Below are 19795 nucleotides of genomic sequence, written 5' to 3'. Positions count from 1 at the left end.
TATTTTCTGATCCCTCATCAGACACCTTTGGTATGTTTTACACTAAAATTTTCCCAAGGAAATGTGTATCTAATTCTATAATTGTTGCCAGTAGGAATATAGCAAGTGCACTTTTAAAGATATTTCCTTCAAATCTAAGTTCTTCTCAAAAAGGAGGGTTCCTCACTTCATTTTGCCTCTCAGCACATGAAACAGAAAGGATTCCGACTGACTAAGAAGACCAAGAATAATACCTTAAAGTGTTATGTAATTCATGCCTGATGTTCCAAGAAGAACTTTTGTCAGAAAACTTGATAGAGAATTGTCTGGAAGCAAGGACTAAAGTCGTGATTCTTTGAGTCTCTTATCCCTAATGAAAATACCTAATTATTTTATTTCTGCTCCCACACAAATAAGTTTCTCTGGTGAGTCTCCTAGGTATTCTCCAAATGCACAATTTTCTCAGAGAATTAAGATTTTACAGAGAGATTCTTAGGCATAAGAGTGGGAGTATTGTGAAGGGAAAAGCAAAAGCTAAAAAATTAAGAAAGAGATTATGGAAGAAAAATACTTGAGGAAAATCATGTTCTCATCACTATAAGGTCGATTTATTTAATTCTCTGTTATGGTTCATGGACCTGAGTAACTAAAACTATACTGACCACAGTTGTTTTATGACATTATAATTTGGAAAAAAAAAAAAAGATAGGAGCACTAGACAAATCTTAGTATAGCTTTTTATTTGGAAAAAAAAAAGTGTTGAGACACCTGGGTGCCTCAGCGGTTGAGCACCTGCCTTCAGCTCAGGGCGTGATCCTAGAGACCTGGGATCGAGTCCCACGTCGGGCTCCCTGCATGGAGTCTGCTTCTCCCTCTGCCTGTGTCTCTGCCTCTCTCTCTCTGTGCCTCTAATGAATAATTTTTTTAAAAAAATCTTTTTAAGTGTTTAAAAGCAGCAGAAGCCATGAAAGCTGGCCACAGAGGGCAGTGAGTCCCCTTGGCTCAGTGCTCTGTACTTGAAACCACAGAATTCTGATTCTGCCCCAGGCCTTGTGGGTCATGCTGTAGGAAGAGAGAGAGGGAGAGGCCAGAGCAATGTGGCAGTTTCTGTCCACAGCCACACTTTAAAGTTTCTAGAACTAACAGGTGAAAGTAACAAGGTTGCAGGATACAAGATTAAGTACAGACATCAACTGTATTCCTATGTACTAGCAATGACAAAAATCCAAAAACGAAATTTTAAAGACCTGTACGTTTACAATAATACCCAAGAAATCTACAGAGTAAAAAAATTAACAAATGATATGAAAGATATATACACAGTAAACTACAAAATGTTATTGAGAGCATTTAAATGAGACGTAGATAAACACACCATGTTCATGGATTAGAACACTCATTATTGTTAGAATGACACCTCTCCCTTCAGTGAGCTATAGATTCAATGCAGTCTCAATCAAAATACCAACAGGCTTTTTTTATAGGAATTGACAAGCTAATTCTAAAATGTATGTGGAAATGCAGAAAAACCCAAAACAGCCAAAATGACATCGAAAAAGAAAAGCCAAGTTGGAGGACTTAACCCTAATTTTAAGACTTACTAAATTTAAGACTTACTACAAGGCCACAGAAATCAAATTGTGTGTTGTTGACAGAAGAGTAGACCTAAAAAAAAAAAAAAGAAGAAGAAGAAGAAGAGTAGACCTATAGATCAGTGGAACACAACTCAACAAAGGTACCAAGGTAATTTGGTAATTTGGTGGGGTAGGGTAGTCTTTGCAGTAAATAGGCTGGAGAAGCTGGTTATCCATATGGAAAAAAGTGAAACATGACCCTTTCCTCACACCATACTCAAAAAGGAACTTAAATGAATCATAGACCTAAATGTAAAAGCCATAACTGTAAGACTTTCAGAAGAAAACTTGGGGGAATTTTTTTTTTACTTTGGGATAAGCCAAGATTTCTTAGAACACAAAAAAGGCATAAATGTCAAAAAGATGAAATGCTAAAAAGATAAAATTGATTAATTGGACATCAGCAAAATTTAAAACTTTGCATAATTATCACTCAGGGGGTACCTGTGTGGCTGAATGGGTTAAGCATCTGCCTTCAGCACAGGTCCCAATCTCAGGATCCTGGGACCCGAGTGGCCTGGGGCTGGCTCTCTGTTCAGCGGGGTGTCTGCTTCTCTCTCTTTTTCCCTGCCCCTCCCCCGACTCGTGCTTGCTCTCTCACTCTCTCTGTGTCTCTCTCAAATCAATAAATAAAATCTTTTTTTTAAAAAAAAAAAAAAAAAGGATGCTCACGAAAATTAAAATGCAAGCTGCAGTTTGAGAGAAAATATTTGCAAAACCTGTAACTGACAAAGGACTTAAATCCAGATAATTTTTTTAAATGTCTTATTCTCATAAAAGAAATAATAGTAACAAGACATACAACCCAATTTTTTAAAAATGGGCAAAATATTTGAGCAGACTTAAAAAGAAGATATGCAAGTAGCCAACAATCACATCGAAAGATGTTCAAAATCATTGGTCATTAGGTAAATGCAAACTGAAATGATAATTAGATGCCACTACACATCTACCAGAGTAATTCAAATTAAAATAACTGATAAACAAAGTATTGAAGAAGATGTGGTGCAACAAGAACCCCTAGACAGTGATCTCTTGACAATGTAAAAGGGAATAGCCACTTTGGAAAACAGTGCAGCAGGTTTTTTTAAAGTTAAACCATATAGGGCATCCCCAGTGGTCCAGTGGTTTAGCGCTGCCTTCCACCCGGAGTGTGATCCTGGGGTCCCTGCATGGATCCTGCTTCTCCCTCTGCCTATGTCTCTGCCTCTGTCTCTCTCTCTCTCTCTCTCTCTCTCTCTCTCTCTCTCTTTCTCTGTGTGTCTGTCATGAATAAATAAATAAAATCTTAAAAAAAAAAAGTCAAACCATATAATCCAGCAATTCCTCTCCTGGGTGGAATCAACCCAGTCTCGTACACAGATATTCCCAACAGCAGTTTTCATGACAGTTAAGAACTGGAAGTAACCCAAATGTCCATCAACTGGTGAATGAATAAACAAAACATGGTATATTCATAAACAGAGTAGAACTCAGCAATTTTTAAAGAACAGACTGCTAATATACATAACGAAATGGATGAATCTCAAAAATTCACGCTATTTCAAAAAAGACACGCAAAAGACAAGGTGATTTCATTTATATGAAATTTCTGGAAAAGGCAAAACTGTAAGGACAGAAGTTAGATAACTGTGTCTGAGACCAGGATGGGGGCCGGGCGTGGCTTCAAAGAAGGGTAAGGAGATGCTGGAGGTATTCTAAAACTCAGATGTGTTGGCGGTGGCACGACTGTATGAATAAATGGGTGAATTTTATGGTATATATAGTATACCTCAAAAGCTGTTAAAAATGATTCTTAGAGGGACGCCTGGGGGCTCAACAGTTGAATGTCTGCCTTTAGCTCAGAGCATGATCTTGGTCTGGGTATCGAGTCCCACAATGGGTTCTCTGCCTGTGTCTCTGCCTCTCTCTGTGTCTCTCATGAATAAATAAACTGTAAAAAAAAAAAAGATTCTAAGAATAGTCCAAGTGGGCTGTCCTAAAGGAGAAAAAATAGACGAGTGTGGGGTATATTGTAAATTTGCCTTTGTCTTCCCTGGCCTCCCAGGCTCAGGAAGCAGCCAGCCATTCAGCAGAGGAGGAGGCAGGTAGCGGCCTCAGAGCATGCTCTGGAAGCCAGGTTTGACCACGTCCTAGCCAGGAGAGCTTGAGCAACTATAAAGTATCTTTAATCATACTCGTCATCAGTCAAGTGGGAATTGAATCGCCTACAAGGCAGGGTTGTCTCAGATGAGACCTTGTACATAAGGCCCTTAAGACACTGCCTGGAACACACAAGGCACCCAGTAAATGCTAGGTGTGACCTCTTCTTATATGTGGTTACTTGAGATTGTAGACTGGGGTGGTCATAGGGAAGACATGGGCGAGGTTGGCAGCTAATGATTTTAATGTTTGGAGTTTTTTTTTTTTTGATTTTATTTATTTATGAGAGACACACACAGACACGAGTTTTGTTTTGTTTTGTTTTTGATATAGTTTCTGAAAGTTGTTTCTAAATAGAATTTTAGACATTCTGTATGAAATCAGATTCAAGGATGGACAGAGATTAGGAATCACAAGATGGCATGACAATTTCCACACAGACTCAATATCCACCAGATATTTGAAAAAACAAATGACAAAAACCTATTCGATTCATTCTGTTACCCGAGGGATAAAATTGAGTGTGTGTATTTTAAATGTTCAGACCTAGACTTGAGCTTTAGAAAATGCCATGTAAATAAATGCCTTCTGACCTGAAACTATCTGTTTCTAAGGTGCATTTGATTGTGGTGGTGGACGTTATCCACGACGTTCCCATAAAGAGTTCCGTCAGTGGGGCATCTGGATGGCTCAGTGGTTGAGCATCTGCCTTTGGCTCAGGGTGTGATCCCAGGGTCCTGGGATCGAGTCCCACCATTGGGCTCCCTGTGTAGAGCCTGCTTCTCCCTCTGCCTGTGTCTCTGCCTGTCTCTCTGTGTGTCTCTCATGAGTAAATAAATAAAATCTTTAACAAAAAAAAGTTCTATCAAACATTTATTTATGCTTCAGTTTATTCCAAAAAGGATTTATTGCTGCTCACAAAGTTATAATACAAAGTAATAAAATAACTGAAAATACAGGAGAACGAGATTAGGAACAGAAGGTAAGTTATATGGAACCAGAAGTAAAATTAGCATCCAGAGTGTAGGCCATGCCCTACACACACAGGAGAACTGACTCCAAAACGGGACCTGTCAGCTTGCCTGCAGTCAACTCAGTGATGTGAATAAAAACAGTAGAAGAGCCACAGGGCTCCAAAGATTAAAAAATAACAATAAAATATAAAAAGCAGTTGCTTAAGAAATGCAAAAAAAAAAAAAAGTATTCCTGATACTAAAATTTTAGGTATTTTCCATAAGCCACCTTAGGAGGAATATCGGGTAATGAGCATGAGGAAGAATGTTTTTACACTCAACCTAGTGAGAATTTCCACCTGCACCACGTGTGAAAGCAGTTCTTCCCAAGACCTGCGTGTATATCAAGAGCGTTGGCTCCAAACCACTGCCCAACATTCCCTTCAGGAGACAAGAAATACGCTTTTCGTTCTTATTTCAAAAGTGAAAAGGGGCACCTGGGTGGATCAGTGGGTTAAGCGTCTGCCTTCAGCTCAGGTCTTGACCTCAGGGTTCTGGATTGAGCCCCACATCAGGCTCCCTGCTCAGCGGGGAGCCTGCTTCTCCTTCTCCCTTGCTCTTCCCTCCTCCTCAAGCTCTCTCTTGCTCTCCCTTTCAAATTAATAAATAAAGCCTTTCAAAAAATGAAAAATATAACTGAAAAGTTGTATCAGCAGGGATATTGTATTCTTAACATTTCCTATTGTATGATTTCCATTGTAGAGCAGTTTTGAGGAATTTAAAAGAAAAAGAAAAAACTTATGCATCTGAGAATCCCAGGTTAGCTTTGTACTTCATGTGGAAAGGGAGATGTAGATGGCAGAGGAAATGTAACACGAAAGGAGGAGTTAGATAGTTGCATTCATTTATTATTTTAATTTAAATTTTGATTGAATCAGAATGATCCTACAAATATGTTAAAGCCTTGCCTTTTTAAAAGTAAGTTTAAATTTGATATTATAATTTTTACTTTCTACAACATAACTCAAACTCTCTTTTTATTATTATTTTTTAATTTGAGTTAATACACAATGTGTAATAACTGTACAGCTCAGTTACTTGGTAAATTTATAGGTTATGCTATGCCAAAACTCTTTATTTTTTTCTCTCTTTTTTAGATTTTATTTATTTATATGACAGAGAGAGAGAGAGAGGGAGTGTGTGCCCAGGTGCACAGGTAGGCAAAGTGCCAGGCAGGCTTGGGGAAGGGAGAAGCAGATTCCCCGTGGGGCAGGATGGGAGTCTGACTGGGGCAGGGAGCCCAAATCTGGCCAATCCCAGGACCCCAGGGTCATCATCTGTCTGAGCCAAAGGCACTGAGCCACCCCAGTGCTCCCTATGTCAAAGCCCTTTAAATAAGAGTAACAAATGAAATGTTTACGTATTTCATTTGCTAAATACATTAAGATCAGAGGGCAATTCTTGTTCAGTAATACAGAAAAAAACTAAGAAATGTCATTTTCTTTTCATACTGTCAATTTCTACATATCTCACTTTTCAAAAGCAAGTTACATTTCTCTGTAAATCACCCTTTTTTTTCAGGCACACACACACACACACACACTACACTGAAATTAGTTTTATTTAATATTATTCATCTTAGTTGCTAATGGAGGCATACCAAAATTACTCCTCATCTTTATCTCCCAGTTGGTTTACCAAATGCCTGAGAATTCTAGGCTGGTCTGGACAACTGGTTAAGTACAGCTGCAGAGGCTGCATTGACTAACTGAATAGTTGATGATTTTACAGAATCATTTCTTTATTTGTTGTTATTTTTCTTGTTGAGATGGTGGTATGGGGGCTGTGATTTTTAAGAGCCTTTATCTTTTAGAAATAACGATGAAATAAAATGATATAAGAGATTTGCCACAAAATAATAAATGTGGGGAAAGGCATGAGTTATTAAAAAAAAAGAGAGAGGCGGAGAGAGAGAATTGGCTGTGTGTTGATAAACGTGGAGCTGAGTAATGAGTGGCCTGGGGAATTCTCTCTACTTTTGTAAGTTTGAAATTTTCCCTAATAAAAGGCAGAAGCACCAGCAGTGGCAGCTCTGAAGTTTTCCATGAGGTGTTTAGAACCCCTTAAAAAGTAAACATGGGGAGTCCTGGGGACCTAACTAGGTCCCACCATCTTTGTTCACCAGCCACAAAGCCGAAGCAGAGATTGTTGCTGCTTGTGTGCTCCTTTGGTGTTGGCCAAAGCATCTGCTTTAAAAACACAGCGCCCACGATTCCTGTTTTACTATGGCTATCAACACAGACCCCGGAATCATGCATCTTGGCTCTTGATGCAAGCAAGCCCTCCTCTCTAATTCTGTCTCAGAGGCTTCAGCTCACACTGCTGAAGGAAAAAAATGACTCTGACACCTGATAAAGACAGGAAGGAACTTTATGCAAGAAACTACTACACTGAGGGTTTGCAGGAAGGGAGAGAGATGGGGCTCGACTCCAAATATCACCGTGACACAGAGGTTATCACTGTCTTTCAAGACCATCTTGACAGTAGAAAATAGTATTTCTTATTTGGGGTGTGTGTGTGTGTGTGTGTGTGTGTCTTCATATGGCTCTTAAGAGAAAAAAAATTTTAAGGAAGCCTATAAAAACTCTCATACTGGAGTGACAAGAGCAGCAATGGGAGATTCCAGAAGGAACCATAAATCTAAAGAAAAAAAAAGGAACCATAAATCTAGCAGGACAAAAACTGGGAGGTTCAGCTACTCTCCCTCATATCGAGAGTTTCCTTCACTGTCAGCTGTGGTAATTTGGATTTGTTGGTGACAATGGGTGACTTGGGCAGCCATACCGACATGGTGCAGGACATGGTGGGCCTTTAAGGATTATCCGTGATGCTAGGATGTTGGAACCTCATGAAGCTACACTCTGGGCGCCTTGCTCCCACTGTCCCTTCTAAGGCTTTGTGCCTAATTGTGTACTCATGATTTTATTTTTCTTTTTTCAAAGAGGGCCCCACAGTACTCAGATCCACCCTTGTATGGAATTGTGAAGCTTCAAGAAAAGAACCAGCCCTTTATTTTTTTTTCTCCAAAAAATTGATGCTGATTCTTAGGGAGCATGGCAGCCATGGTGAACATGAGGTGTTGGAAGCCCCAGACCCTTTGGTGCAGATCAGAGATGGGAATGGGTATTTCCTGAGGCTGCTGTCAGGCAGATGATTGATGTGGGAAGGGATAGAAATACTCTAATGAACAGGTTTCTGAAAATTTACATAACTTCTTTTATATTTAGCAACTGATGTGTTGTCATTTGCTTCCATAGCACTGTTAATTTAATTTGGGTAATTTTGGAAATACGAATTCATAAAGGCAGCTCTTACTTTGAGAGAAGGCAAGGGCTTGGTTTGGAGGGTGCTGCCTGCCATAATGGATGAAATTGAGCTCTGCACCGGCATGGGTTTGAGGGAACCAAAAATCACTGTTCACATGTCACTTGTAGTTTTAAAAAATGTCAAAAAAAAAAAAGTGAATTAGTATTCCCCAAAGAGGGAAATTTTAAAGGTTTCCTTTTTTTAAAAAAGATTTTATTTATTTATTCATGGACGACAGAGAGAGAGAGAGAGAGAGAGAGAGGCAGAGACACAAGCAGACTCCATGCAGGGAGCCCAGCATGGGACTTCATCCTGGGCCTCCAGGATCACACCCCGGGCCGAAGGTGGCACTAAACTGCTGAGCCACCGGGGCTGCCCTAAAAATTTCTTTCTGATGTACCTAATGCTTCTGGGCCAAATTGAACCCATCTGCTCAATCATGGCTATTCATAATCATGGCTCACAGAAACTTTAAAAGACAATAGCTAAAACAGAACTTACCATTGTAATATGCATGCTTTTCATTGCTGAAGGGGCAGTACCACTAGGCAGGTGATTGCATACTAAGAGCTTTAAAATTATTGTTAAGGGCGCCTGAGTGGCTCAGTGGTTTAGCGCCTGCCTTTAGCCCAGGGCGTGATCCTGGAGTCCCAGGATCAAGTCCCACATCAGGCTCCCTGCATGGAGCCTGTTTCTCCCTCTGTCTGTGTCTCTGTCTCTGTCTCTGTCTCTCTCTCTCTGTGTCTCTCATGAATAAATAAAATCTCAAAAAACAAAATTATTGTTAATATAGCAGTTGTATATATAGTTGATGAATGCCACAAAATTATCTTTGACTTGTAATTTTCATTTGGGAGAACTTTCTGGAATGACAAGAGTGTTTGACAAATTGAATTCAGCGATGATAACACAGGTGCATCCATTTTTCATTCTGCTGATCTCAAGTCCTGTGCGTTTTACTGTGAAGTCGACTCCTACAGGGAAAACAACTCATGTGCTACCTGCAAATTTTTTTTTGGCAATTTCTTTATACTTTTAACTTTTTAAAAGATTATATAACATGTGCTTTCTTATTTCTAACTCTTTTCAAATTTTAGGAGTTCTTCGACCATGTGAAGAAGCTCTGGGATGATGAAGGCGTGAAGGCGTGCTTTGAGAGGTCCAACGAGTACCAGCTGATTGACTGCGCACAATAGTAAGTCAGCTTCTGAGCGAGGCCTGACCTCTCTGAAGCTACCCTTGCACCCACAGTTATGCTGCCTTCCCAGGGTCACTGAAGTCACTTGAATGCAAGGAACAAAGCTTTGACATCTTACTACAGAAACCAACTTTTAAAATGTCACGTGTTTCATAGACAAAAAATTAAAAATCCAATAGGATTCAGTGTTTTGAAGAACCAGAAGCGGGTCTGTTCATTTTAGCATGATCATTGTTTCCTGTTCCATTTTTTTTTTTGCTTTCCATAAAATTATAGGCATATCCATAAATTAGAATGTTTTTAGATATTCATTATTATATTTTGACTTTGGAGCAAGGCCCCCATATTAAATTTTAAATATTATCAACATCAGCAATTGAACCCAATCTCTTACTTAAAGTAATAAGTTATCATCCTATAATGTTAGAAGTAGACCAGAACCTTAAAAGTAGATAGTAATTAATATAATAAGTAAAGCTTTGATGAAAAAAATGTAATGAAGAGAAATATGAAATAAGGAAAGGACTCTGGTGCCTTGGCTGGCTCATGATTTTTCCCTGAATTGCTCATTTTCCTATTTTCTTTTGCTGTTTTCAATTCATTCTATAACTCTCAGATAAAGTGGGCCCAAGAAAAACGTTAATCAAGAACTTCAAGATATGCTTGCTATTTTGATGATAAAAACTATATTTAAGGTTTTTTTATAGATCTCTTGAGGCAGCAAGAAGTGAGTACTTTTTCATTTTAAGTCTATAAACTGTAAAAATTCATACCTGCAGAAGAGATTCCATAAGCATTCCCATGTCTGGGAATTCCCAATATTTGGAACCCGCTGGTGGAGCTACACTGAGAATACTGATTTCAAGGAGAGGGTAGCATGGCCACCCAGTCCTTTCTCATCCAGAGGAGTTCAGGCACCTATGTCTTGTGACAGCCACTGAGAGAAACCAAGGGCAAGGGCCTGAGGAGGGGGTGCTGGATGTGTCCCCAGCAGTGACAGGAAGCCAGCTGGGTAATGGAAGAGTGGCCATAAACAGAAGAGAGAGGTCAATGGGGCCAGGCCCTCCTGAGCACCAAAGGTCCTGCCAGGACCCTTAGATTTTCTTCCAAATGCAGTGAATGACTGTCAGCTCAATGAGTAAAATTATCAGGGTCACCTGGCTGCCATGTGGAGAATTAAAAGAAGGGAACCAGGGCCCTAGCGGGATGGCCCAGGTCAGATGGCAGCCATGGAGGTGAGCCCTGGGACCCAAAGGGGCAGAATTAGGCAGTGAATTGGAATACCAGAGGTAGAAGAAAGTAGGGATCAAGTAGGACAACAGAGAAGGTCACAGTGCCATTCATTGAGAGGGAGGACCCTGGGAGATATTGTGTAGGGGAGGACAGGGGACAATATCAAACTCCGATTTGGAGAAGTTAAGTTTGAAACACCTACAGGGATACCCAAGGGAAGAGATGAAGCAGACGGCTGGTTGTAGGAGTTCAGAATTGAGACTGGCAGGATATACAGAGGAGAGGGTCCTGGAAAAAGAAGTTCAGAAGTTCAAGCCTCAGAGGTTGGTTTCAGGAGGAGGAGAAACCTAAAACTGCATCTGAGAAGTAGGTGGAGAGGGGGTCCGTCAGAACAGGGGAGAGGATCTCAGGGTTGAGATGAGGGAGGATTGATGATATTAAGAAGATTCACTTAACCTCCTTAGGATGATGAGCAAAACCTGGCTCATCCTCCCCCCGGTCCATGAGCATTTGGTCCGCAAGCGTCTGGTCTGCAGCAGGTATGTCTAGCAAGCGGTTTTGGTGTGACCAGGCTAGTGTAACAGAGACAGCACCCACCTGCTGCATACACCCTGAAATGAGCACCAAAAGCATTAATGGCCCTCCACCATATATGCGAAAGAAACTATTTACTACTTAAAAATTTTCATAAACTAGAAAAGTATTTAAAATTTCTCATTTCCTGCCATGCTTAACCATTCCTTCAAGGCTTACCTGAAATCAATATTCCCTTTTTAAATTAGCATGCCCTGTAATTTACATTTGTGAATCTATTACGGTCATTACTCTCGTGTCTCGTGTCGTTTGGTACGCATACTTGCTTCCACAAGAGCCAGGCAGGTTTAGATTTGGATGTGGAGTGGGGCGAGCTTCCCAGGGGAACTCAGATGCACCTTGGGAAGGTCTCAGGAGGCGCACCATTTCCCAAAGGGCCTTCATCTTTCTTTCTGGCTCTCACTAGCTCTTTCTCGAACATGTCATCTCAGTTATTTCAATGTCCCAGTGGTGCTGTAGAGATTGAAAGAATATCCTAAGTTAATGCTAGCAATGGAAATTTCAAGCACAGCTCATAATAATATTAAATTCACTTACATTGGGACGCCTGGGTGGCTCAGTGGTTAAGTGTCTGCCTTCGGCTCAGGACATGACCCCAGGGTCCTGGGATTGAGTCTCGCATCATGTTCCCCCGCAGAGAGCCTGCTTCTCCCTTTGCCTATGTCTCTGCCCCTCTCTCTGTGTCTTTCATGAATAAATAAATTTTTTAAAAATTTAAAAAATAAAGATGTCAATGTAAGTGAATTTATTATTTTTTATTTTAAAATATTTTATTTATTTATTCATGAGAGACACAGGCAGAGGGAGAAGCAGGCTCCCTGCAGGGAGCCCGATGCAGGACTCGATCCCCGGACTCCAGGATCAGGCCTGGGCTGAGGGCAGATGCTAAACCTCTGAGCCACCCAGGGATCCCCACATTGACATCTTTAAATGTTGATGTGAATACGTGCTTTATTGTCCTTTCCCAGTATTTCTTGAGCAGGGACGTCATGAGGGAGCGTCACAGTGCTACTCAGTGTCGAATTAGGAATTTCTCCTTCTTAAGAAGAATCTAGCACCACTCTTAATTTAACATGGAATATGCAAATATAAATGTTTGAAAAAGAAGTGGTATGAGCCTTGGCAACAGGCAGTTAGGATTCAGATCGCGGCTCTGCCACCAACAGTCATGTGAGAGTCTGGGCAAACTCATGAGGACAGTTATGGGTCCCATTCTCATACGGTTCTCAGAGGATTAAATAAGCATATCTCCAAAGTCCTCAGAATAGTGCCTGTGACCCCTAGATAAACTCATGCTGTTAAGTCACCAGTGTGGAAGCTGAGGTCCAGAGAGGTAAACTAAGGCATGTAAGATCATAGTTTCCCACAAAAATAGACGGCACAGAGCCAAGATCTGGCATTCCTTTGGTTCCATCCTCTCAGACAGCCATGGGCACAAGCTGCCTCATGTGTGAGGTCAAGACTCCCTCCCAGACTTGGAAGGAATGAGACACCAGAGCTTCAGTTATACTTTCTTAACTCTGGGCCCAGCAGAATCACAGAAAGCAGTTTCCCGCCTAGACCTCACTGTCTAGGTCAATCCTAGCTTCTACAGCATTGCTTTCTTTATCCATTTTAATACATGTGGGAATCGAGTTGGATCAATAATCTTAGTCTCTTAATAACTGTTGTTTTTCCTCTAAACTCAGATTTTGAGATGGAGTCGAGGGATCTAAAAAACAAAGACTATTTCAGTAACAGTTGTTAGACTAACACAGGGCTACCAAGGTGTATGTTGCCAAATTAGATGTTAAAGAAATAGAAGCTGCCTCCATCAGCCATCACCATCCCTCCAATAAAAGAAATGACATTTCAGCATCAAACCAATGAAGGGACATGATCTCAGAGGAAAGCCCTAAGACAATGATACTCAGGCCATCTTGTCCAACACACTTGATTTTTAATTCCTCAGGAAATATGTCTTATTCCTTCTTAAATGTTCAGGTGAATGTTCTTTCATGAAGTCGGTGCTCCGTAGGTGCTGTTTGAAATAAATGCTAATTCTAGCAAAACAGGAGCCTGGTATTCACTATGGTACTGATAAAAGTCCCTTTAAAAGTGCACACCACCCCAGATTCAGGCTCTGTGGCCTCCTCCTTCCCCCTTGTAGGTCCCCAGTGCTCTGACACATTTTCTTTTTTCCTTCCATCAAAATTGCTCTGAGAAAAGACCTGACTTACATCTTGGTGTGAATTTAAGTTACTATGTTACCTTGCTCCATGGTTTCGCATTTTGAACCTTAGTGCTTATTATGAAGGGAATAATTCTAAGCTCCATTAAAGTAATTTCTTCCATGGCAGAAATCAGGGGAATATTTTGGGGAAGAGGTGCTTCTCAGTGATGCTGAAATTCTGTTAAAGCAGAACTGCTGATGAAGAGCCTGGGAACATCTGGCAGTTCCTTAAAAGCTTACAGAGGTACCTGGGAGTTCCACTCCTGGATATTTACTCAAGAGAATTAAAAACATACATCCACACAAAATCTCGTACATGAATGTTCATGGCAGCATTATTTACAAGAGCCAAAGAGTGCAAACAACCCAAATGTCCATCAAAGGATGAGTGGATACACAAAACGGGATCCAACACAAATGGAATATTATTTGGAATAAAAAGGAATGAAGCGCTGATTCATGCTACCACATAAATGTACCTTAAAAACATTATAATAAGTGAAAGAAGCCAGACACAAAAGGCCACCTATCATATGATCCAGTTTTTATGAAACGTCCAGGATCGGCAAATCCACAGAAATGGAAAATAGATTACTAATTGCCAGGGGCCTGGGGGCAGGGGAAATGGAGAGTGACTGCTAATGGGTGTAGGATTTCTTTAGGGGATAATGGGAATATTCTGGAACAGGATAGTACAGACTATACTAAAAACCACAGGGTTGGTGAATTTTATGTTTTGTGAAATATGTTATGTGAATTATATCTCAATCTAAAAAAAAAAGATTATGGAGGAGGGAGGGATTCAGGGCAGGAAAAACAATGGGAACACTCGTCAAGATTGGCCAGGGGGGCAGTCTCCTCACTGAGCCGGGGGTCCTCTTGTCAACCACAGGTGAAAGTCTATACATGCATTTACAAGGCCTGCTTTTGCTTTTCATAAGGCCTCCATCAATCACAAATACATGCCACTCTAGTTCTGCAAACATGTACAAACAAATGGAAGCCCCCAAATTATAAAGCACCCATGGTATAAAAATGAAAAACAAGCTGTGGTGACCTTTATTATGATATTTGGCATGTGAGGAGTGGAAACTTGCTCAGGCTACTTCAAGAAAAGGGGAATTTGTTCTGAGTCTCTCTAGAAAACCACTGTTGAGGCAAAGGCACTGTGAGGACCAGCTCTTCTGTTCCCGCCCTCTGGGCATTTCAATTTTGCTTTCCTTGCTCTTCTCATCCCTGCTCTTCTCATCCCTGGATCCTGAAGGCAGGCCCACGCTGAAATCTGCAGGCCTGATCCCAGAGGAAACAGATCAGTTTTGCTAAAGGCCGGCAGCCTGCATGTGGCCACGGCCTTACCTGCTGTCCCTGGGGCCCGCGGGCTCAGCCAAGTGTCACCACCACAGCAGAGGGTGCGGCGAGGTGGGCCAGCCAGGACCGACCACCCTGGCCAAGGGCTGTAACTGAGCGTTAAGTATTGTACTTTGAGTAAAAAGGAGTGCCTGTGCAAATAACCAGCGATTATATTTTATCCAGAATTGCCCAGTTCCCACTGTGAAAATTAAAAGACAGTCTCTACCACATAATCCCCCAAAATGCATTTCCTCTAAGTCCTAATAATAAGTGATTATGTAGCCATGGAAACAGCTATTTTGGGAGAAAGAAAATCAGAGAAAATTGGATCTTTAGAACAGATTTATAAAATCAGACTTTGCTTAATGTAACTTGAAACCCTACTGCTCACAGAGTAGGTTCTTAGGCTTTGTACAGTTGTTTACAGGATAAGCACTTCTAGGAGTGCTTCGGTTTGAATAATTGGCTTTAGAATGCTCTCAAAGAGAGGGAATGTGCCAGAAGAAAGAAAAGAGTCTCGAGAAAGGTACAGTGTTTTTTCTGCTGTGTCCCTGTCTGCCTTTGACCATCTGTCAGGAGTCTCGATGACCACATTGCTATCATTTACTCTCCAGCACTATTAGGTTCTCATGGCTCCCAAGTCCTTGAATCTAAGCTTTCGGGACAATTGGGAAATTATTAGCAAAAATGAAGTCTCAACTTCAAAGTTGTTTTCTTTCCAGGTCATTTTAAAATCAAAGAAACTGTATTTTAAAACATGAATGTTACTATATACCATTGAATTCATTAAGTATATAATCAACCACCTGGGTGCACGTAAATGAAGATCTCATTTTGATCTTCATTTCTAGCCAAATTTATTGTCAGATTACTTTTCTTGGTCTGAAGAATCAAAAATGTTCCGTTTATGGGCAGTACTGTCCAGTTTGTTTAGGTATGAAGAATAAACTTAGTGGCAGGGTAAAGTAGGTAGGCCACATATCTCAGAATAAGCCCGTCAGCCCCTGGTTATATCCATTTCTTCCACACCCATTTGGAAACCCTGCCCCGAGATGGAATTTTTAAGAGGGCTGGCTTAACACAGATGCTTCCGTGTCTACGCTCACCTACGACCATACAGCACTTCTGACCCCAGATGTGTCAGGTGTTTTCCCACACCAAGCAACTATCACACCAGCTGGGTGTCCTCCAATTTAACTCAATTCTGGGGGTCTACCTGGAGACCATGTCCGATGCCACAGGCTAAGGGTTCAATCCCACAAGATTGCCTCCACTTCAGAAGCCAGTCTCAAGCAATAGGTCTGCAGGTTTTCTTTTTTTTTTTTTTTTTAAGATTTATTTATTTATTCATTCAGAGAGAGCGAGAGAGAGGCAGAGACACAGGCAGAGGGAGAAGCAGGCTCCACGCAGGAAGCCCGATGCGGGACTTGATCCCGGGTCTCCAGGATCACACCCCGGGCTGCAGGCGGCGCCAAACCGCTGCGCCACCGGGGCTGCCCAGTCTGCAGGTTTTCTACAGCTTCTGTCCCACTGTTGACAACTCACAGAACTCAGGGACACTTACATTTACTGGCTTATTAAAGGAAATGATAAAGGATACCGAGAAGCAGCCACATGAAGAGATGTGGGCAAGGTCGGGGAAGGTCTCGAGCACAGGAGCTTCTGTCCCCGTGGAGTTGAGCTGTGTCATCCTCCTGGTGGTGCATGTGTTCACCAACCTGGAAGCTCTCCAAAGAGCTTGTGGAGGCTTCATCAGTAGGCATGATCTGTCCTTAACTCCAGCCCCACTCCCTTTTCTGGAGGATGGGGTGGAGTGGAGCTGAAAGTTCTAAGCTTCTAATCATGATCTGGTCTTTGCAGTGACCAGGCCCATCCAGGAGCCCACCCAGAGTCACCTCATTAAAATAAGAGACACTCCTATCACACAGGAAGGTACAAGGGATTTATTTAAGAGCTTGGTGTAAGGAATGGCAGTCAAAGACAAAATATTAGAACAAAAGATGCCCCTAGTGCTCTTCCCACCTAGGAATTTACAAGGGTTTCAGAAGCTCTGTGCCAGGAATCAGGATCAGAGACCAATAGGCATTTTCCCCCCTGTATCTCACATGTGTAAGCAAAATTTTTAAATCTTTCAGAAAACGACTCCCTTGAGTGGAGGATCCTGGTGGGTTCTCATACATCACCTCAGTGAATCCTCAGGCTTCCTACAAAGAGAGGATGCTGAGATGAGGCTGCAAGTCCTGTCCCTTCCAGCACGTACACTACTTTCTGCTGTTTCCCATTCCCTAGATATAGTTAGATTCATTCTGAAGGCTGTGAAAATCAAGCCTCTGAATTATAATAATAAATAATAATAATTTTTTTGCTGCCTTAGAGCTGTAGTTCCCCAATTATTTCTTAGAATCCTTGTCAAACAGTGTCCTGTGTGGGGCCCCAGTAGTGAGGAGGGGTCAGCAGCAGTGAGGAGCCCTGCGTGTCACCGTTAGCCTGGCCCATGCTCCTTACGGAGGCTCAGTTGGTGCCAAGGAGTGCACCATGGGGCCCATTTTAGAGACCAAGTCCAGTTTCCAAAGTTGTAGTAGCAGGCCCAAATTCAGTTTGCACTAAATACCAAACCATAGTCCTATTTTACTAGAATAAATACATCAAACCGAAGTAGCATTTTATTAGAGATTTATTTTAGATGGTCACACGGATCACATTTACTTATAAGATCTGTGTGGCCATTTTCATAAAAATAGAATTGAAACTCAGTGCTCACAGATGACATTGAGCCTTTCAATGGGGCTCAACATCTGGTTCCTTCCTGCTGGGGGAAAGTGTTTGGGAATACTCTGGTTTATGTATATCAGTAACAGCAAAGAGTAGCAAAAACAGGGTTGTTGTTTTTGTTTTAATTCGCTTTGTAATCACAAGAAACATTTTAAGATAAATTATGCGGAATGTGAAAAGGACAAGAGTAAGAAATTTTCTTCCAAGTTGGACTCCTAACCAACCTCCTCACGTTACTAAACATACACACAAAGTCTGATAGACACTTAAAGTTTTTCACTTTTTAACTTTTATTTATTTTTTTTTAAGATTTTATTTATTTATTCATGAGAGACACAGAGAGACGCAGAGACACAGGCAGAGGGAGAAGCAGGCTCCATGCAGGGAGCCCGATGTGGGACTCAATCCCGGACTCCAGGATCACACCCTGAGCCAATGGCAGGCGCTAAACCTCTGAGCCACCCAGGAATCCCCAGATTTTTAACTTTCAAATGCACAAAGATAGTCTCTGTGCCACATTTTCACCAGTGGTGACGTGGCAGTTCCTCTGTGATGAGAGCCTGGGCTCACCCCCAGGACAGGCCTCAATGCAGCAGGCTATACTGCTTGCTGGTCAGGTGTTGTGCCATCTGGACAGGAGCCAGCACACTCTTACAGCCTTCCTTCCAAACAGCAGCACAACTGCAAGAAGTTGAAAATCTGTGCATAACAGCTTGATAGGAGTTTGGGGTACACAGGTATTCACATGTGTCAAAACAGCAAATGTACAGTCAAGATTTGTTTCTTTGGACTTAAATTTTACTTCAACAAAAAATATCGTGAACAAATATTGATGTCTAGACAAAGATCTGTGTGCTGAAGTATTTAGGAGGAAGTGAACTGGTATCTCCATTTCTTTGAAATGCATCAAAAATAAGGTAGCTAGAGAGATATGTGACCTTTTTTAAAGTATGGTAAAATGGTAATGGCAAAATCTAGATGGGTATTCAAGTATCCACCAAAAAATTATTTCAGGTTGTGTGTCTGAAATGTTTCATAGTAATATGTAGGGAGGGGAATATACATGTGTACAGATGCGATCAAAAGTCTACAGAAAAATAAGTTACATAGCAGCACAAGGTAACACATCAGTGGTTCTCCACAAATGATAATATGCCGCATAAGACATTTGCCTGTAGGAGGGTTTTTATTACAATTCTCTGAAGTGCTTGCTGAATTCTTCTAAAAATTTCCAAGGACCCCAAGGACCTCAGATTGAAAACCACTAAATACTTGTAAAAACAAAGGATACGGCTTCAGAAAGACTTACAGGTGTGTCTCGTATTTCTAAGCTTCCAAGTGTAGCTGCAAAATAGTTCATAGTTGTAAAAATTTACCAGGTGGGGCACTCTTCTGTGCACATTACACAAGTTAACAAATTAATCCTCACACTAACCCAAAGAGGAGGAAACAAAATCACCTAAGATTACAAGGACTACACCGTGCCATATTACTACTTGATTTATGCAGGATTTCATACCTTAAACCTAAAGGTATGAAAGACTATTTTAGGTTAGAAGTTCAACAAACATTATATGAGCTTCAAATGTGTGCCAGGCACTGCCAGATGCTAAATTGTAAAGATGATAAGGCATGGCCTTACACTTATAAATACATGGATTTTCACAAGGGCACCCATTTTCTCAGATTCTGAAGTCACTCTCATCTACCTTCCATTTCTGTCCAATTCATATCGTGAGCATAGTTCGCAGGTGAAAGCCAGGATAGGGGCGCCTGGGTGGCTCAGTGGTTGAGCAGTTGAGCATCTGCCTTCAGCTCAAGTCATGGTCCCGGGGTCCTGGGATCAGGACCCACATCAGGCTCCTTACAGGGAGCCTGCTTCTCCCTCTGCCTGTGTCTCTGCCTCTCTCTGTGTCTCTCATGAATAAATAAAGAAAATCTTTAAAAAATAAATAAATAAATGAAAGCCAGGATAGGTTTTTTTTTTTTTATAGAGGTCCTCACGGTTCAAGAAAGTGAAAAAACTCACAAAAAAGGGGCAAATATTTACATATCATGTATCTTATAAGGGGCTTGGATCCAGATTATATAAATAACTCCTACAGCTCAATAATAAAAGGTTAAATAACTTCAATATTAATGCTTTTATCAATTTTAGAATGAACAGAGGATCAGAATAGATGACATTTCCCCAATAAGGTATGAATTTACATATTTAAATGGCCAATAAACTCATGAGAAGATGCTCAACAGCATTAGTCACTGGGAAACACAAATCAAAACCATAATGAGATACCACTTCACAACCACTAGGATGGCTATAATCAAAAAGTCAAGGGCACTTGGGTAACTCAGGCTTCAG

General features: G+C 41.2%; 1 protein-coding gene across 12 annotated transcripts in view; it reads left to right on the top strand.

Moving 5' to 3' along the window:
- Positions 1 to 19795, top strand: part of GNAL (G protein subunit alpha L) — a 145515-nt gene that overhangs the window by 90989 nt on the left and 34731 nt on the right. For all 12 annotated transcript variants that reach the window (XM_077899924.1, XM_077899934.1, XM_077899926.1 and 9 more), the window contains one exon: positions 9172 to 9269. In XM_077899924.1, coding sequence (XP_077756050.1) covers positions 9172 to 9269 — 98 coding nt within the window. The remainder of the gene's footprint in view (positions 1 to 9171; positions 9270 to 19795) is intronic.

The sequence above is a fragment of the Canis aureus genome, chromosome 6 (assembly GCF_053574225.1).
Source record: "Canis aureus isolate CA01 chromosome 6, VMU_Caureus_v.1.0, whole genome shotgun sequence".
In the NCBI taxonomy this organism is placed as follows: domain Eukaryota; kingdom Metazoa; phylum Chordata; class Mammalia; order Carnivora; family Canidae; genus Canis; species Canis aureus.
The sequence above is the reverse complement of the archived record's forward strand: the minus strand, read 5'-3'. Positions and strand labels throughout refer to the sequence as shown.